Below are 19,551 nucleotides of genomic sequence, written 5' to 3'. Positions count from 1 at the left end.
AGGATCTATAAACAAGAATACTTTATCCAGTAATGCTATCATTTAGAGTTGAAGGACAGATAAAGAGCTTCCCAGACAAAAATAAGCAAAAGGAACTTATCATCAACAAGCTAGTATGACAGGAAATATTGGAGGGACTTCTTCAAGAAGAAAAAACATGTGTCAAAAACAGGAATAAGGAATGGTAACAACTACATTTCTATCAATAAGTACCTCAAATGGAAAATAATTAAGTGCTCAACTAAAAGATAGAGTGGATGAACGGATAAGAAAACAAAACCCCTATGTGCTGCCTACAAGAGACTCACTTCAGATTAAAAGACATGCATAGACTAAAAGGAAGGGGATGGAAAAAGATATTGCTTTGATGGACCTAGAAGGTATTTAAGTCAGACAGAGAAAGATAAACACTATATGATTTCACTTATATGCAGAATCTAAGGAAAAGAACAAACTAATCAAAAATAGGCTCGCAAATATAGTGGACAATTTGGTGATGGACAGAGGGAAGGGGGATGGGGGTCTGGGAGAATGGGGTGAAGGGTTAAAGAAGTACAAATTAGTAGCTGATGGATGGTCATGGGGATGGGGAGCACAGCATAGGGAATGCAGTTAGCATTAATATGTTGGCTAGGTGAAGGGTCAGGGGAGGGAGGGAGCAATTAGGGAGATCGTTTTATGAACTATATAGATGTCTAACCAATGTCTATTTACTTGAAACTAATTAGAATAAAATTTAAAAAGTGGGACAATGATACAAAAGGAAGTACATAGTAAACCTTATAAAAATTCCTTACAAAATTGAAAAAAAAAATAGAATCTAAATATAATCATGCATCTAAATCTATTTACCAGTTTACAGGAAATATGAAGGAGAGAAGAATACATTAAATGACATGAGGATGCGATCAGCCAAATCCAGAATGTGAGAATTCCTACAGAGCAAATGATCAAATCCACAATTTTAAAAAGGGGGGTGAGTGGGATCTGGTATGGACTAAAAGACAATTAAGCAAACATCTGGATCTTGTTAGGGCCCCAATCCAAATGAACCAACTTGAAGATCAAAACATTTTTTTGAGATAAAAGGGGAAATTTAGACATGGACTGAGTATCAGAAAATATTAAGAATTTATAATTTTGTTAGATATCATAGTGGAATTATGGTTAACAAGTCTTTATCTATATTTAGAAGTAAAATAATGCTATGCTGGGATTTGCTTTAAAGTACCCCATACACTGCCCCCTAACTCCTGCACCTTTGATAAGTTGTGTGCATGTGAAACAGGGAAATAGATAAGAAAAAATTAGCAAAATATTGATAACTGTGAAAGCTAGGTGATGAGCACTTAGGGATTTCATTGTACTAATTCCGCCTACTTTTGCGTATGTTTGAAAATTTCTATAATAAAGTTTTTTTAAAAAAGGAAATAAAGAGAATTTGTACAGGAGCAGTAAATAATCAGGTTTCAAGATATTTGAGGACTTAAGCCAACTGTGATTGCTTTCTACAGAAATCTGGCTCAACAAATATATTTAGTTTCTAAGTTTTAAAAAGTGCCCTTAAAAAAAAAAAAACAGATCAGCATGGGAAACACATGCAAATAAAAAACTGCAATAGAATATAAGATATAATAAAAGATTTATAAGGTATAGCAGAAATACAAAGGGATAGAGTGATCCACTCTATACTGAACAGAGAGTAGGACAAAGAAATCTTCTCAAGAGGTGGTAGAGACTAGACTTGTTTACCAGGAAAACAAGGGGAAAGGTATTTTCATCAGAGGGAATATGTAAAGGCATGGAAAAGTGATAAAATAAGTGTTTGGGGGAATTACAAATAGGCTAGAATGGACTTCAGTAATAAAAGTTTGAAAATTATTCAAAGTTCTAAATACTAAAGTGTTACAAAGGTTTAGAGAGGGCATTTTATATGAAGGTTGAAGAACAGCTTAAATGTGAAGGCTTCTTCTGAGGGAAAGAAATCAAATTGTTAACTGTGATGATTTCTGAGTGGTGAAATTAAAGACATTTGAATGTTTATTTATTTCTTTATATTTACCAAGTTTAGAAAAGTGATTATTTTTGTAAAATAATTTTTCCACTCTTAATAGCTATACATAAAATACTCAATTCGTATAGAATTAGATTTACATCTCTCTATGGATTCAAAGAACTTCAACTTTTTCTTCTAAATATTTTATATGTAAAAATTTCAAATATCCATCCATCAAAAGCATTTATTTTAATTTGAGGGATCTAATAAATGATGGGAATGTACAGAGCATGTAATAATCTAAATGCCTTGCATATTTGAAGAAAATTCATGATAAAAATATTAAGCATATTAATGCTTCTCAATCTTTTATCCAGTAAATACCACTTCAATTTCATTTGATTTAGTTTTGTCTTTTAAAAAACTCAGAAAAGTTTTCAATGAAATAAAAATAAAAACTAAGATTTATGATAGCCTACATTAATTCTCATTTCTTTTAAAACAGGTTACTTTTATTGCAAATTAAAAAGATGTTTTCATTGGGTAGATGAGTTACTGTAAGACTTTTGAGAGACTCTCTCAAACTATTTTTTGAAATTAAATGTGGTATTTTTGTGTGAATATATTCAATTCCACGAAGAAAGGTCCTATAAGATATTCCAATGATCAATTCTTACTTCAAAACTCTCAACCATGATGTTGATACTAAATGAAATATTGAGAGAACATTAAATGAAATGATAACACAAAAAAAGTCCATTTATACTTTGGAAATTCTGCCACTTTTTAATGTATAAAATTCACATGGAATTTAACATTTATAGTTATGCTGTCATCTTGCTGAAATTTTAATGTGAATGAAGTATGAGAAGAGTTATAAAAAGACCTCATGTGAGTCAAGAGAGGCTTACTTTGTTGGTGTCTCAACCTAAAAGAACAACTGGTTCATTTGGAGGCTTACAACAATCTTCAAACAAAATTATTTTTCATCTAGAAACAATGTTCACTCTGGTTCTACCTCCACTTATTTTCAAATAACTGTTTCTTATCTGTACAAGAAGCACAAAGTGCAGAAAATATATAGCTGTTAAAAGTTTTCAAGCTTTTTGTAGAGAAGGTATATAGCCTTGGTAGGTGCCAACTGATTCTAAACTGCTTTATAGTCATGTACTTCATTTGAAATGTAAACATTAGCCCTAAAAATCAAGTAGCAACTCAAAGCACTATAGATTTATAAACCTATTGTTCTTTTATTATTAATACTAAATAATCTTTTGCATTTCCCATTATCAAAGTAACCACATTAAAAATAGTAAAATAGGAAAACAAACCAATGTACCATATTAATATAGCCACTAGCATTACTTCAACTCAAAGATCTTTAAGGTGATCTCTTTTTTATTTTATTCATCATAATGTGTTACCATATTCAACATAGTCATAGTAAAACTGTCTTTGTAGCCATCATATAAAGGGCTGAATGATATTTTATTTAGTGGCTTGGCCATAATTACTTAATTATCTCTCTATTTTATTCATTTGTTTATTTCTGAATTTTTATGACTTTATCTGAGCCCAAACTGACAACATATGTTGGGAGCAAGATCTCAAATGCTCCTTATCTCTCTATTTTAGATAGTTAGATGTTTTAAGCCATTATAAAATATGCTGTAATTACCATATTTATGCATATTTCCCCCCATATTTTGGATTTCTTTTCCCTAGAATTCTAAGTCTTAAATACTTAACATTTCCAAAGCTCAGTACAGACTTCCAAATTACTTTCCAAAATTTAATAAGAATGCATGAGAGTGCCACATCACCTTCACCAATGAGTATCAGTTTTATACTCACATTTTATTAGGCTTTGTAGAACATGCAGGCTTTGGTTCATATAGTGACATGACTAGCACTGTCATTCATGTAGTGAAATGACTAGCACTGATTAGTCATTTCATATAGTGAAATGACTCCACAAGGTGGAGCTAAAAACACAAATATATTTTACAAGTACCAATATTTCTCTCACAATGCTATTCCTGAAATACTATAGGGAGTTTTTCTTTTAGTAATAATTTTGAAGCATTAGAGACAAAACTTTGGATTGAATTTTAAATATGAAAGTTAGAATCAGATTTATGAATCTGTACATGGGACAATTTTTCTCAAAATGTTTATGTTTCTCTTTCCATCTTGAATATAATTGAAATAATTTTTAGAATCAAATACCTCTCAAAGAAGGCAGTAATAAAGATAACTGTGCCAGAGAAACAATAACATACTATTTAGGTGGGCTTTTTAAAAGTATATTTTTTAATTTAATAAGACATTCTATCTTTATCATAAGAACTGTAGGAAATAGAGGAAATCTATGAGCCAATGGTCCAGAAACAATGACAACTTTTAGTAGGCAAGACCATTAGGTAAGTATTAATTTATAATGGATTAATGGACCTAAGACTGTATCAGCTATTAGGAAGTTAAATCTCAGGAATTCTAAAACATAGCTTTGAATCATGGATACAACTGATATTCTACTACATCCTAACAAATACCTTTCCTCTTTCTCTATCAAAATCTTCTGCCCATCACCCTTTAAAAACACACACACACACACACACACACACACACACACACACACACACACACACACACACACACACACACACACACACCACCCCCCTGTAAGTATCTTAAAGGATAGAAATGAATTTGGTGATTAGTTCTATTCTCTAATGCATCTGACAAATAAAAAAAGAATTAAAAAAAAAAAATACATCTGAAAGTAACATTTTCAGCCTGACTTTTCAACTGTGTGGAACTGGTTTTTTACCTTCTGTCATCTAGTAATCTTCCACCAATCTGTATAGTTCCAGGCCCAGGATGTATAACTAAAGTATACATTCCTGATCCTTTGTCCCTGCCTCTGACAGGCAATTACTAAGGTTCTTTTTCTTCACTATCCAAGTTTTTCTCCAATATCCTTAGGTAGAGCTAGGTACGCAAAAGTGAGGAACATGGAGCCAGAGTTACTATCTCACAATTCAACTATCTTCACATAATCCATATCCTTCTTCTAGCAATTACCACTTAATTACATTCCCTTGATGTCTAGAACTCATTATAAGGTTCATTTCTGAATCAATAATTTTAAAGAAAAAGAAAACCACTACCAAAACTAGAATTAAGGAAATATAGTATTGTGAAAACAGTCTAATGCCACCTCTGTCAATATGAAAATATGTTTATAAAATGTTTCTGAAGAAAGCACATACAAGCACAATTACCTTCCTTCTATTACTTATACCTTTTGTTCTAAGAGTGCCCTACGGAGGGAGACCCTCTGTTCAAGCTCCCGAAGCTCTCGATCATGTTGTGCCTCGGCTTGCATCTTGATTTTGCTCTGATATGCATTCAACAGCTCCAGTTCCTGCTGTAGCTGCATCTTCAAAACCTGGCACTCTGCTTCCTGTGCTTCATCCAAACGCAGCTGAAACAGAAAGAAAACAGATATATCCTACTGTGAGCTATCTATTCATGACCTATGGAAAAGAGTGTGAGAGAAGACAGATTACTCTTGTAGGATACGTGATTGTTCTCTCTTGTATCTTAGAGTAAACATCTCTGAAAAAGGATGGCACAGTAACCCATGGTGACATAAAGATAACGTTATCATAAGCTATTTGGAGCATGCCTAAATAACCATATTTTTCTTAAGACATATTTAGAATCTGATTAGGTGATATAAGACTCTGAATCTCTTTTCTTCAATGGAAATAACTGCAAAACAGGGACTAGCAAAACTACAGCCTATGGGCCAAACCTGGGCAGCTGAGTGCCTGCGCGCATGCGTGTGTTTTAAACAGCCCACTAGTTAAGAATGGTCTTTACACTTTGAAATTTTAAATGGCTATATAAGTACCTACAGAATATCATCAATTTTGCCTCCTGGCCCACAAAGCCTAAAATACCTACTATCTGGCCCTTAAAAAAAAGTTTACAATGCTCATATAGACAATATTTTATATTAGCACTCAAATGTGACCATTTGGATTTTCAATTAGTATTTTTTGCCCAATGCTTAACAATGCTGCTGTTCTAACCTTCATAAGCTGTTGGGATATGTACTAAACATGAGAGGTACCAGCAGAAAGCTTATTTAGAACTTCGTGCCTAAATGGATCAATGAGAATTCTACAAATATGATGTCTGCTTCCAAGCAATGCTGAGAACAGGAAGAATACGAAATACTACCACTATTTCTCAAGCTGTAGAAGAGCTATCACTTTCAACTAATATTTTAATTGCTGGGATTTTATTCAGATGGCAGAAAGAAAGGGATGCTGAATTGTTTTGTCTAAATAAAATTAACTCACAGCTTGTGTGGACAGCATTTCATTAATACTGTGGTCATACTGCTCAGCCAAGATGGCTAACTTCCGGGTCTGCTCCTCCTTGAGACGTTTCAGAACAGCTTTGTGCTCACTCTTTGGTGTAGTCTCCAGTAGGTGATTTCTTAATGCTTTGTACTGTCTGGTTTGGATTTTGCAAGTGTCCTGAAACTGCTTTTTTATTTGGAGTTCTTTAGACTAGGAAGAAAAAAATAGATGTATATAATTTTAACATATGGTATTTGGTATATCTTATGCTTACATGAAAACAAACACTACTTAAAGAAAGGGGAGAAAAAACAAAAAGGTCAGATCACAAGGTTGCAGGTACTGGGTCAAACCACTGAATTCTATATACTTTTTTATAACAAAACTCTTAAATCATGAGAATACCAAGCACCTCATTTATCACAGGGTTTCAAGCAATACTCATTTTGCTAGTAAGTTTAGTGACTTGAGTAAATATAAAATTTTGTTTTGATTACTGTATATATTGATAGAAAATTAAATCTCTTTTCATGCATTAAATGTAGTAGACATAAAAGCACTATATAAATGTAGTAGATATAAAAGTAGATATGGCCAGACAATATTGTATCAGACTCTGAGGCATTAAATAAGCATATTTACTTTGTTCCTTATCTGAGATACTTTGCTCCAATAACAATCTCAATCCAACTTCATAGTCTATGACAGACCCCATAAAAATTAGGTATTAGTAACTAATACTGTTGTTACAATTGGTCTTTATCTTAAGGGAATAAACTAGGTAGAAACATATTTAGTAATAGTTTACTCTTTAACTCTGCAACCAAAAACTTGAAAGTCAGTAGAGTTAACTAATCTTTCAAATGTCAAACAAAAGTTATGGGCAAGGGAGAGGACGACCCTTCTTGGGGTGATGATAAACATGAACTACATAAACATTTCTGTGATAAAATAATTTGAGTTCAGAGACATAAGAATTTTGGCTTTAGTTTTTGGTTAATCATAGGTTAGGCATCCCATGAACTCAGGTTTTAACAAAACTTAATAAGGTGAAATATGTTTCTATAAGGTGTACTGATCAAGCCTACTGGTGAGAATATATTCATTTACTACACTAAGGCAGAACCTACAGTTGAAATTATACCTTAATATAAATATCACCAGATATTAATTGGTTGATTCAGTGTGCAACGAATGCATATATGACCAAAGTAATACACTTGTCAAGGAAGTAGTTGTTTGCCTCCCCCACCCATTCTATACCATCAAATATAACCTTTCCATATTTTATACCAACTGAGGCACTAAGTCATGGTCATATACCTTTATTCTGTGAAGGGTCAATAAATGTCTAGCTAGAAAGAGAAACTTTTGGCTTAGCTATGCTTAATAGCATGGCTCTTAAATACTGCCCTCAGTTAAAAAAACTCTTCCAAGTTCGCCAGGAACGGAACAATGAAATTTAGACATTGTCTTCTGCCTCTGTATAGTAGCCTCCACTCCTTTAAATTTTTTTATTTTTTAAATATTGTGCCAAGATAACTATAATCATTCCATATCATTAGCCTAATGAGAAAAAAAAGGACTCCTTGAAAATAATTTTTTTCCACTTAATGATTTTTTCCCAGTTTTACTGAAAAATTGATATATATCACTGTATAAGTTTAAGGTATAGAACATGATGGTTTGATTTACATATATTGTGAAATTATAATAGGCTCAGCTAACATCCATTTTTTCATATAGGAATTTTTTCCTCAACAAGAAGGATAATACTTATACCAAGAATAAACTATATCCCTCAGTGTTTGACTCAGTGAAAGCAAGATGAATGTAAGTTAGTTGTTTCTACTCATTTAACACTGACAAAGCACCAGTTGGATGGCCAATGAAGAAACAGCAGAGCAGGCAATAGGTGTTTACCCAACACATTTCATAGAAACGGTACTCCAACCCCAACAAATCTTAGTCAACTTAAATGCTCAAACTGTAGCTCCCCTACCCACCTTTAAAATCTTGGAGAAAGTTGGAAGAGGTAACTACTTCTTAGATACATAAAAATAGGATAACTTGGTGTTAAAATATAGTCTGTTTTATTCAAATTGAGTAAGTAGATAGATATACACAACTAAGAGGAACATGGTGATTTTCTTTTCTACTAAACTAACAAAACAATTTCTTTTATTGGAATTCTTGAGCTCATCTGTCATCAGAAGGAGGCATTCTATCCAAAGTCTATGATTGTGAAACATTATTATTCTCCTCACTTTTTGTGTAGTATCTGCAAAAATCAGACTAGTGTGTACAAGTTTTCAAACTGAAAAGGCTCCAACAGGAAACTCTAAGTGTTAAAAATCAAACAACTATTTATCTCAGAGAAATGCAGTCATATCAGATTTACAGTATAACTACAGAAAACTAATAAGCTTTCAGTATGGTTTACTTCTAGATGCTGCTGACTTTAAAACCATGGTTAATTTCACAGACATATTGTTTTAAAAATCTATTCTGTAGCCGAAGAGTACATACTTCTCTACTAAAAAGGCAAAATAAATCTGAAAAATCATTATGAATTGCAATTTTTCTAAGTAATGACTAACAAAAGTTATGTGGGTAGTCAACATAAGCTACATTATAAATGATATTAATTAGCTGTTTTGAAGTCACAGCAGAGTGAAATTTTACTCAGGTTCACAACAAAGGGAAAAACAGCTGTTCTTCTTTATTTGTTCAGAACAGCTTGTTTGACTGGAATTGGGTAGGAATTGGAGATACCACTGGATGTGGTGTAGCTTCTACATTTTGACTTAGAATATCTCTGAATGAATTTCACTTCATTCCAGGACAGTTATTCATTTCAGACCAAGAATTGTTTTATTGTTTAATTATCAAATAGTTTTGAAAAGAAAGAAGGGCTTAAAAAAGAAAATACTATGGAATCTGGGCCTTACTAGATATAAATAAAAATTTTAAATGTGAAGACATGTACAGATTGAGGCAATAATATGGTTAGTAGCCTATAGAGTAGGTGGTTTTTGTTTATTAAGAGTCATATGACTATACTCCTTCAAATATTTATTACAAGTCATAAAACTTGAAAATTTCTTGGAATTGTTAACTCTGGTTGACTTTGGTGAATGGGGCTGGACCAGGTGGCTGAAGAGACAAGGGGAGAGAGGGAGACCTTTAACTTTATAAGATGCTTTGGTATCGTTCAAATTTCATACCATGTGAATGAATTCCTCTATTCAGAGCAAATATAAAATTTAAAGTCCTGAGATGATTCCACTATTCCTCTTAAGATGAGTATTGACCATGAAGGGAGAAGAATTAAAAAGGTATTTTTTCATTCACTGGCTTCTCTAATGATAAGAAATTTAAGCGTCTGTTTTGCATACAAATCATATTTAGAGCAAATAACATTCCAAAACTATATTACTTGGAACTGAGAGAAGCCAACAAGTTAGCATGGTGACATGTAATATCAGCACTGAACAGCTGGGTACATTTAAAATAAGAATTTTGATTCTTATTTATGGCACTTCTCATAGTTAAAATATGGCCATTTTAGAGTACTCTGCTGAGAAATACATAAGCAAAAGTCTCTAGCTACAGCTACTCCACATTAAAACTAACCAAATATACTTAAAATGAAAGAAAATAGTCAATTTCTTTATGACAGACATCTATCTGTCTTAAGACTTTTACTGTTTATATGAATGCCTTTTATCTCTTTTTCCTGTCAAGAAGCTTAGACTAAAGATACCTTCAGGCTCTTGGGCTGTTGTCGAACCTCCATGACATGCTTTCGCCTTAGTTCTCGTTCTCTTCGCTTATTATATTCCAGCTGGTTAGTGAGCTCAGTTTGATGCTGCAATCTGATCAGCTCACAGCGCATCTTCTGAATTGTGTTGAGGTGGCGGAACTCCAGTTCCTGCATGGACTCATGCTGTCGCAGTAGCATGGCATGCTCTAAGTCCTTTTGGGTCTGCCTTTTATTTAATTCCTAATCCATAACACAAAAGACAAAGGTATACTTTACTGCTATATAATGCCAGGAAAAAAAATCCCAAGAAACAGATTAACTAAGAAATAGATGTAATCCTCTTATTCAATAATGGCTTCATAGTAAATATTAGAGTTTTATGACTTTCACTGTAGTAAATGGGCAATTAGGAGCACAGATTTCCATATTCTATTCATTTACTATTCATTAATACTATTTTATGCAGTAAGCTTAAAACATACCAAATCTATCTCAAGAGGCTTAATGTATTTCCTTCTTTTATTGTTTCCTAATTTTATATCTGATGAGGGCTCCTAAGACATCTTTTGAATTTCTTCAGTTTACTATTCAATCCTACTACATGTAATACACCTACTATAGTGTGGTGATTAAGAACATGGACTCTAGAGCTGCTCTGCCTGTATTCTAATTCCTGCTTCTGCTACTTATGAGCATTAAGTCCTTGGGTCAGTCCTTGTGCTTCAGTTTCATAACTTCTCAAACAGAAATAATAATAGTTATTTTCTAGAGTTAATGCGAGGATAAAATGAGTTCGCAAATGGAAAGTTCTCAAAATGATACCTAGCACATGATACTCAATAAATATTATTTCTTTTTTCGGATTAAAAAGAACAAATATACAATACACACAAATGCAGAAGTCAAACTTGCCCCTTTTGCCTCTGCAAACTCATTCTCCAGAGGCCAACAGTTGGTATAAATGCTTCTCAACCTTCTCTATCCTTATTATGATATATCTATTATATAAAAACATACAGTTTTAAAAGCTGAATAATAATATATATTATAGGCATGTAATGTGCTTTCTTCACCTAATAATATAATGGACATATATCTAGATCAGATCAGTACATATAAATTTTTTTCTAAGTTTCATAGTAAGCTTCTGTTTTGCAATACCATAATTTTTCCATTTTTTGCTTTATAAATACAATTCAATAAATATGCATGATGCATCATATAATCATGTTATTATTTCTTCAGAACACATTTCTAGAAATGGATTTAATGGGTAAAAGCATACGTGCATACTACATTTTAAAAGCTACTTTTCAATTATGCTCCAAAAGGGCAATATCAATTTATATTCTTACCAACATTGCCCATTTCCCCTTGCCACTACTAGGACTTGATGTCACCAATCTTTTAAATTGTTCTTATCTAACTGATGTAACTTTTAATAAGAATTTTTAAATTATTAGTGAATGTGAACAATTATGCTATATTTAAAGTTTATTTTAAGCCACTCTTAGAAATAAATTTACCTATGCTCATAGGTATCTCTGATGAGAACAACTATTTATTTCATTGGTATAAGAGTTTCTACATTTTCTCAATTAATAATTACATGATTATTAAATGTGTTAAATAATAACACACTTCATGACACCCAATTCAGATCAAAAGGCATTAAATTATCCAATTTATTTTCTCACATTTAAAAATTAATTTTCATTAATGATTTAATATTTATTATTTTTAAATAAATATAATATTTGTTAAATGCTTATTATGAGCCAGATACTAGGATACAAAGACCTGAATAAAATCTGTGACTTCATATAATTTCTATCTTAAGGGGGTGCAGGAGAGAGAGACTTCCTCCAAAAAAGTGTGTGTATATAAAAGAAAAAGTACAAAGAACATTTTAAAAAAGGAGAAGGATTTTGTCATCAGGGAAGACATTTCTGAGGAGGTGACATGTGAAGAGAGATATGAAAGAAGGGAGAAAACAAGTCATATCTATATCACGGGATTTAGGCAGAGGGAAGTACAAGTACAAAGACTCTGAGGCTAGGATATGACAGACCTTTTTTCAGGAAATATTCTGATTTCACATCATTCAAACATACCTCCCTGACAAGGTCCTGCTCCAAGTTATGGCGCCCAAGTAACATTCTTCTCTTGAAGCGACGGCATTCCAGCTCTAGGTATTGTCTCTGACGTCGAAGAAGATTAGCCTCTTCTTCTGCTTGGAAATGCTGTATATTCTCCTTTTGCTTTGAAAGCCACTCCTGTTTTTCTTTTTTTGGAGTGCTCTGGTTTTCATTCAGCTCCTAGCAACATAAAAAAAAAACTTAGTTCAAAATACATAAAAATTAACTACATGAATCTACCATTTGGTATCTGGTAAATTTAAATAAAAGTACTTTATCTGTGTCCTCTCAAACGCTCAGGCAGGGCAATGACCTTAAGGAGGTAAGTAATACTTTCCCTTTCTTTGCATTACCTATGAAGTAGGACAGGAAAAGAAAAGTGTACACTAGAAAGCATGTATACCTTTTAACTTGGTACAGTAACATTTATGATAGTTTCTAGCTTCAAAAGCACAAAATGATTGGTAAATGAAGTAAAATACATCTTTCTTTAAATGCTTCCTGAGACCGAAGGCAGTGCTTTCAGATAAAACTCGTATGTGAATTAAACTTAGGGCTAAAATAGTTATGTTTCAGTTCTTGGTTTGACAGTCTAAACATTAAGTTTTTGGCAAAATTATGGATGGACTAAATATAAAAGCATTAGAAATTAAATTGAATATTAACAAAACATAAGAGAATAGAAACCTTCCTTATGAATGGTATTTAATATTGAACATTAAGAACTACAGAACAAATCAAAACCAATGTTTTTCTACAGCATTTTAAATGTCATCTCATAAACTACCTAAATGAAATGCATGTATATTGGGCAAAATGAGAGCACTGATGATACACTCAATGAGGTAAACCCTAGGATGCTAATTAATAGTATAATTTCAACCTAAAAAGCATCCACATTGCACAGAATATAAATCAGCACAGAATATAAATCACCTTTCCTAAGTATGATTTTTCAGAGACTACTAACCTTATGGTCCTTCCCCTGTATTCGAGAAAAAGACCAATTCTATAACTTTAGTTCATAAAATATTCAAACACATAAAAACAGAAAGCACATAAATCAGTAGCTCTCAATGCAAGACTGTATGTGTATGTACACAATGGGAAGAGAGACATACATAGAGAATCACCTGGGTATCTTTTTCAAAACTTTTGCCAGGGAACATCCCCACCAAGACTCTAGTATGATCCTTCCTCTATATAGAGAATCATTATACTAAATAAACACACATAAACTTGGCTTCTAAAAGAAAATAAATTTATTAGTAGGACTATACGCTATATGCTTAAAGGATTATCTAAACCAATGTACCTATAAAACAAAAATTTCATTTCAAGGGGAAGTAGAACTATAGAACTGCGTTTTGTTGAATATTTGTTTAAAGTTTAAACAAATTTGTTTAAACCCTATTTACAATCTTTTAAAACTCAATGTTCAAATACAGAGTTTGCTTCTGTATTATAGTCGTGAGAACATATTTCAGGTTACACCCTTTAGAGTTGGAAAATCTTGTCAATGATGCTCACTTGGCAGGGAATATATAGCAAGTCCTTGTGTGACTAATATGTCCATAATAAAAGTTATTTATGTGATTGTAAGGCAAATTCCTACACACACAAAAGCATTAACATCAAAGAGATTACTGTTATCAAGATCAATTAATTTACCACTGTGCTAATAATTAATTACATGGATTAAAATTTTCAATCTGTAAGAGGGAATATATCATTTTTATGTCCTCAACACTACCCTGAATAATTACTCCCTTTCAGAAATTACCTTGGAACAATTGAGGCTTTCTTCAAAGTTAAACTATATCTGCTTTTAAAAGAAGTTAAAGAGAGCAGCTTATAAAGGGCAAATGAATATGAAATCATATGGCCATAAAGAAATAATCAACATGTTCTCCTGTTAAAGAGCAAATATGCCCCTTATCCTTATTCTATGTTAAAATCAGAATAAGAACAAATTGTTATAATCTTCTGAGCCAAAAGTAAGAAAGAAGGTATGGTTTACTTTTAGAGAAATATGTGACTTTTTATCACAGCTCAAATGTTTTTATTTATAATGAGCCAGTTACTTAATAAATGGATAGAAAAGCTATTATAAATAAAGTAATTTATATTTTCAGGAGATAATTATAGATCCTACTCAAGTGAAGATTCTCAGTTCGCTAATAAGTAATTGATTATAATTGATGTCTTCATTCAAACTGATATACATTTAGTGGCCACAACAACAGAAGAAAAATTTATCCTGCATAGGGAACATAGTCAATAATATTGTAATAATTATGTATGGTGCCAGGTGGGTACTAGACTTAGCAAAGAGATCACTTCATAAGTTACACAAATGTCTAACCACTATGTTATACAACTGAAACTAACATAATATTGAATATCAACTGTAATTGCAAAAATAATGAAAAGGAGGTCAAGATGGCAGAGTAGGTGGATGCTATGTTTGCCTCCTCCCATGACAGCATTAAAATTACAATTAAAATACAGAATGATCAAGCTAAAGAACCATCTGAAGACTAGATGAACACAAGTCCTATAACTAAGGATATAAGGAAGTCACACCGGGACTGGTAGGAGTGGCAGATATGCAAAATGGGATGGCCCCTCTCCCATGTGTGGCAGTTGAGAAAGGAGGGATATCTCGGCTGCAGAGGTACCCCCTGAAGAGTGAGGGGTCCCAGCCCCACACTGGGTTCCCCAGCTTGGAGCACCAGTGCTGGGAAGAGCAGCCCACAGAACATCTGTGAAAATCAGTTGGGATTCTGTCTCCTTGATAAGATAGAAGGCAGCTGGAAAACCCAGGCATCCTCTTAAAGGGCCTGGGCACAGACTCCCTCACTCCCAGGAACTCACCCTGAGCTTCTGCAGATGGATAGCAAGTGGGAAGGTGCCAAAGACATACAGGGAAAGACTGAATGTGTGGCTTCTAGGCAAGGGCTAGACGAAAAGCCGCCACTGTTTCCATGTTGAGCCCCACACCACCATCCCCCGCCTCCCCCCTCGGCTAGATGTGAATTTCTCTTGGCCTGGTGAGCTCAGCTCACTCCACCCTGGTGACTCCCCAGGACTCTGCCCCACCCAACTTAGCAATGCCAGAGGCTTTTCTTTTGTGGCTAGCAGGTAGCTGTTGTTCGCCAGCATTGCAGTTTTTCTTGGACAACTCTCAGGGGTTCCCGCAGGCCCACAGTGGGTCAGAGGTGGCTGGCCTCGGTGGGCTTTCAGACTTTTGCAAAGGGGCCCCAGGCTCAGCATAGGTGCCAAATCTGAATCTGCATTAACCCATTGAACACTACTCGCCCTACACTGGTGACTCCTCAAGATCCTGCTCCACACAACTCCTATATCACCTGAGGTTCCTTCAGCAGCTGAGCCTTATGGACAGGTGGCAGGCAGTAACGGGCCTAGGGGATCAATGGGCCTTTAGCTTAGCTGCCCCAAGCCCAGTACTGGTGACAGCTGGCCTTGATTCACAGAGTGGCTTCGTCCACAGAGTGGCACCTCCAAGTCAAGCACAGGCAGTGACCAACTGTGAATCTCTTTGTAGCTCCTACCAGGTAGCCCTGGACCAGGCAAAGGCAGTGGCTGACCTTGGTCTGTACAGGCGCTCCTTTTAAGAAGCCCCAGAACCAGCACACCTGGTGGCCAGCTTCAAACCATAAAAGATCACCACCTGATTAGCCCCACAAATGGTATACACTAGAGTCCTCTGAGACAAATCCCATTTCATGGGGTCAGCCCTCACAGAGTAGTTTGTATGCTGTGGGCATGGCCAATTCTCATAACCAGTCAGACCGAGGGTCAGTTCCATCCACTGATATGCCAACAGCAATCAAGGCTTACCTACAACAGGTCACACACAACCCACACAAGGGACACTTCTAGAACACCTGACTCAGGTGATTGGGAAGATTGTGCCTCTGGGCCCCAAAGGGCACCTAGTACGTAAGGTCTGCCAAGACTGGGAGACATAGCAGAAACAAATACAGAGTGGCAGCCAAAATGAGGAAACAAAGAAACATGTCACAAGTGAAAGAACAGGAGAAAACTCCAGAAAAAAACGAAACAAAATGGAAGCAAGCAATTTACCAGATACAGAGTCCAAAACAATGGTTATAAGGATGCTTAAGGAACTTAGTGAGCACTTCAACAAAGAGATAGCAACTATAAAAAAAAAAAAGCATAGAAATCATAAAAATGAACCAGTCAGAAATGAAGAATACAATAACTGAAATGGAGAATACACAAGAAGGAATCAACATCAGATTGGATGAAGCAGAGGATCAAGTCAGCAGTTGGGAAGATAAGGGAGAAGAAAACATCCAATCAGAACAGCAGAAAAAAAAGAATAAAAAGAAATGAGGACCGTTTAAGGCTCTGGTCCCCACACTTTTTGGCACCAGGGACCAGTACTCCTGAGACTCTAATGCCTGATGATCTAAGGTGGAGCTGAGGTGGTGATGCTAGTGCTGGGGAGCGGCTACAAATACAGATGAAGCTTTGCTCACCTGCTGCTCACCTCCTGCTGTGCGGCCTGGTTACTAACAGGCTATACCTGTACTGGTGCACGGCCTGGGGTTGGGGACCCTTGGTTTAAGGGACCTCTGGGACAACATCAAGTGTAACAGCATTTGCATCATAGCGGTACCAGAAGGAGAAGAGAGAGAACAAGGTTTTGAGAACCTATTTGAAGAAATAATGACTGAAAACTTCCCTAACCTGGCGAAAGAACCAGACATACAAGTTCAGGAAGTAGAGAGAATCCCAAACAAGATGAACCAAGAGGTCCACATGAAGACACATCATAGTTAAAATGCAAAAGGTCAAAAACAAAGAATCTTAAAAGCAGCAAGAGAAAGGCAGTTAGTTACCTACAAAGGAGCCCCTGTAAGACTGTCAGCTGATTTCTCAACAGAAACTTTGTAGACCAGAAAGGATAGAGCAAAATATTCAAAGTGATGAAAAGCAAGGAACTTTTTTATAACCAAGACTACTCTACCCAGCAAGGCTGTCATTTAAAATTAAAGGCAATATAAAGAGCTTCCCAGACAAGAAAATGCTAAAGGAATTCATCACCACCAAACTAGTATTACAAGAAATGTTAAAGGGACTTCTTAAGAAGAAGGGGGGGGGAATAAACAAAAAAGGAAACATAAATAAGAATAATAAAATGGCAATAACTATGTACCTATCAATAATCACTTTAAGTGTAAATGGATTAAATGCTCCAATCAAAAGACATAGGGTAGCTTAATGGATAAGAAAACAAGACCCATACATATGCCGTCTACAAAAGACATACTTCAGACATACTTTCAACGTGTGAGTCAAAAAACACACACAGAAAGTAAAGGGATGGAAAAAGGTATTTCATGAAAACGGAAACCAAAAGAAGGGTTATATTAAGACACAAAGAGGGACATTACATAATGATAAAAGGATCAATCTAACAAGAGGAAATAAATCTTGTGAACATTTATGTACCAAAAATAGGAGCACATAAATAAAGCAAATATTAACTAATATAAAGGGCGAGACTGATGGCAATACATTCATAGTAGGGAACTTTAACACCCCACTGATATTAAGGGATAAATCTTCCAGATATAAAGTCAATGAGAAAATAGTGGTCTTAAATGACACATTAGATCAGATGGATTTAACTGATATTTTTAGAGCACTTCACACCAAAGCAGCAGAATATGCATTCTTTTCAATACAGACCACATGTTAGGCCAGAAAACAAGTCTCAATAAATTTAAGACTGAAATCATATCAAGCATCTTCTCTGATCACAATGGTATGAAACTAGAAACCAATAACAAGAAAAAAATGGATAAAACACACAAACACATGGAGGCTAAATAACACACTACTAAACAATGAATGGGTTAACAATGATATCAAGAAAGAAATAAATCTACAGCCATGCTACCCTGAACACGCCCAATTCCGTCTATTCTTGGAAGCTAAGCAAGGTTGGGCCTGGTTAGTACTTGGATGGGAGACCACCTAGGAAGACCAGGTGCTGCAGGTATTAAAAAAAAAAGAAAAGAAAAAGAAATAAAAAAAATATCTTGAGACAAATGAAAATAAAAACATGACTAAAATTTATGAAACACAGTGAAAGCAATCCAAAGGAAATTCACAGCAATACAGACCTACCTCAAGAAACAAAAAAAATCTCAAATAAACACAACCTAACCTTATACTTAAAGAAACCAGAAAAAGAAAAACAAAAACAAACAAAGCCTAAAGTTAGTAGATGGAAGGAAATAAAGATCAGAGCAGAAATAAACAAAATAGTCTTATAAAACAATACAAAAGATCGATGAAACCAATAGCTGGTTCTCTGAAAAGACAAACAAAATTGATAAACCTTTAACCAGACTCATCAAGAAAAAAAAGAGGATCCAAATAAACGAAGTTAGAAATGAAAGAGGTAAGTGACAACTGATACCACAGAAATACAAAGGATTATAAGGAAATATTATAATTATCTATCAAGAAATTCAACAATCTGGAAGAAATGGATAATTCCCACAAACATACAATCTTCCAAGACTGAATCAAGAACAAATAGAAAATCTGAACGGACTGATCACTACTAACAAAATAGAATCAGCAATCAAAAACTTCTCACAAACAAAAGTCAGGCTAGATAGCTTCACAGGTGAATTTTACCAAACATTAAAAGAAGAATTAACATCTATCCTTCTAAAACTATTGCCCAAAATTCAAGAGGATGAAAGGGTCCCAAGCTCATTTCACGAGGCCACCATTATCCTGATTGCAAAGCCAAAGACACTACAAAAAAAGAGAATTATAGGCCAACATCCCTGATGAACATAAGATCCTCAACAAAATACTAAAATCCTCAACAAAATACTAACAAAACAAATTCAGCAATACATTAAAAAGATCATACACCATAATCAAATGATTTATTCCAGGGATGAAAGGCTTGTTCAATATCCACAAATCAATTAATGTGATATAGTAAACAAAATGAAGAATAAAACTCATCTATTGATCATATCAATAGATGCAGAAAAAGTCTGACAAAATCCAATATCCATTTATGATAAACTCCCAGGAAAGTGGAAACAGAGGGAACATACCTCAATATAATAAAAACCATACATGACAAACCCAGAGCTAAAATCATACTCAACAGTGAAAGGCTAAAAGTGTTTTCCTTACAATCAGAAACAAGACAAGGATGCCCACTTTCAACACTTTCATTCAATA

The 19,551-nt window shown here is 34.4% G+C and overlaps 1 protein-coding gene and 1 pseudogene across 4 annotated transcripts in view; one reads left to right on the top strand and one right to left on the bottom strand.

The window, feature by feature from the left end:
* TAOK1 (TAO kinase 1) overlaps nucleotides 1-19,551 on the bottom strand; it is a 143,682-nt gene that overhangs the window by 11,864 nt on the left and 112,267 nt on the right. For 3 of the 4 annotated variants that reach the window (XM_039886180.1, XM_039886181.1, XM_039886184.1), the window contains 4 exons: nucleotides 12,256-12,459; nucleotides 10,142-10,381; nucleotides 6,373-6,585; nucleotides 5,304-5,486 (listed from right to left, as the gene is read on the bottom strand). In XM_039886180.1, coding sequence (XP_039742114.1) covers nucleotides 5,304-5,486; nucleotides 6,373-6,585; nucleotides 10,142-10,381; nucleotides 12,256-12,459 — 840 coding nt within the window. Of the gene's footprint in view, nucleotides 1-5,283; nucleotides 5,487-6,372; nucleotides 6,586-10,141; nucleotides 10,382-12,255; nucleotides 12,460-19,551 lie in introns of all 4 variants that reach the window. The other variant, XM_039886182.1, reaches the window with a different exon arrangement.
* LOC120621401 (uncharacterized) lies at nucleotides 18,219-18,337 on the top strand (annotated as a pseudogene).

Source organism: Pteropus medius, unplaced genomic scaffold, assembly GCF_902729225.1.
Source record: "Pteropus medius unplaced genomic scaffold, Ma_sr-lr_union100, whole genome shotgun sequence".
NCBI classification, from domain to species: Eukaryota; Metazoa; Chordata; class Mammalia; order Chiroptera; family Pteropodidae; genus Pteropus; species Pteropus medius.
The sequence above is the reverse complement of the archived record's forward strand: the minus strand, read 5'-3'. Positions and strand labels throughout refer to the sequence as shown.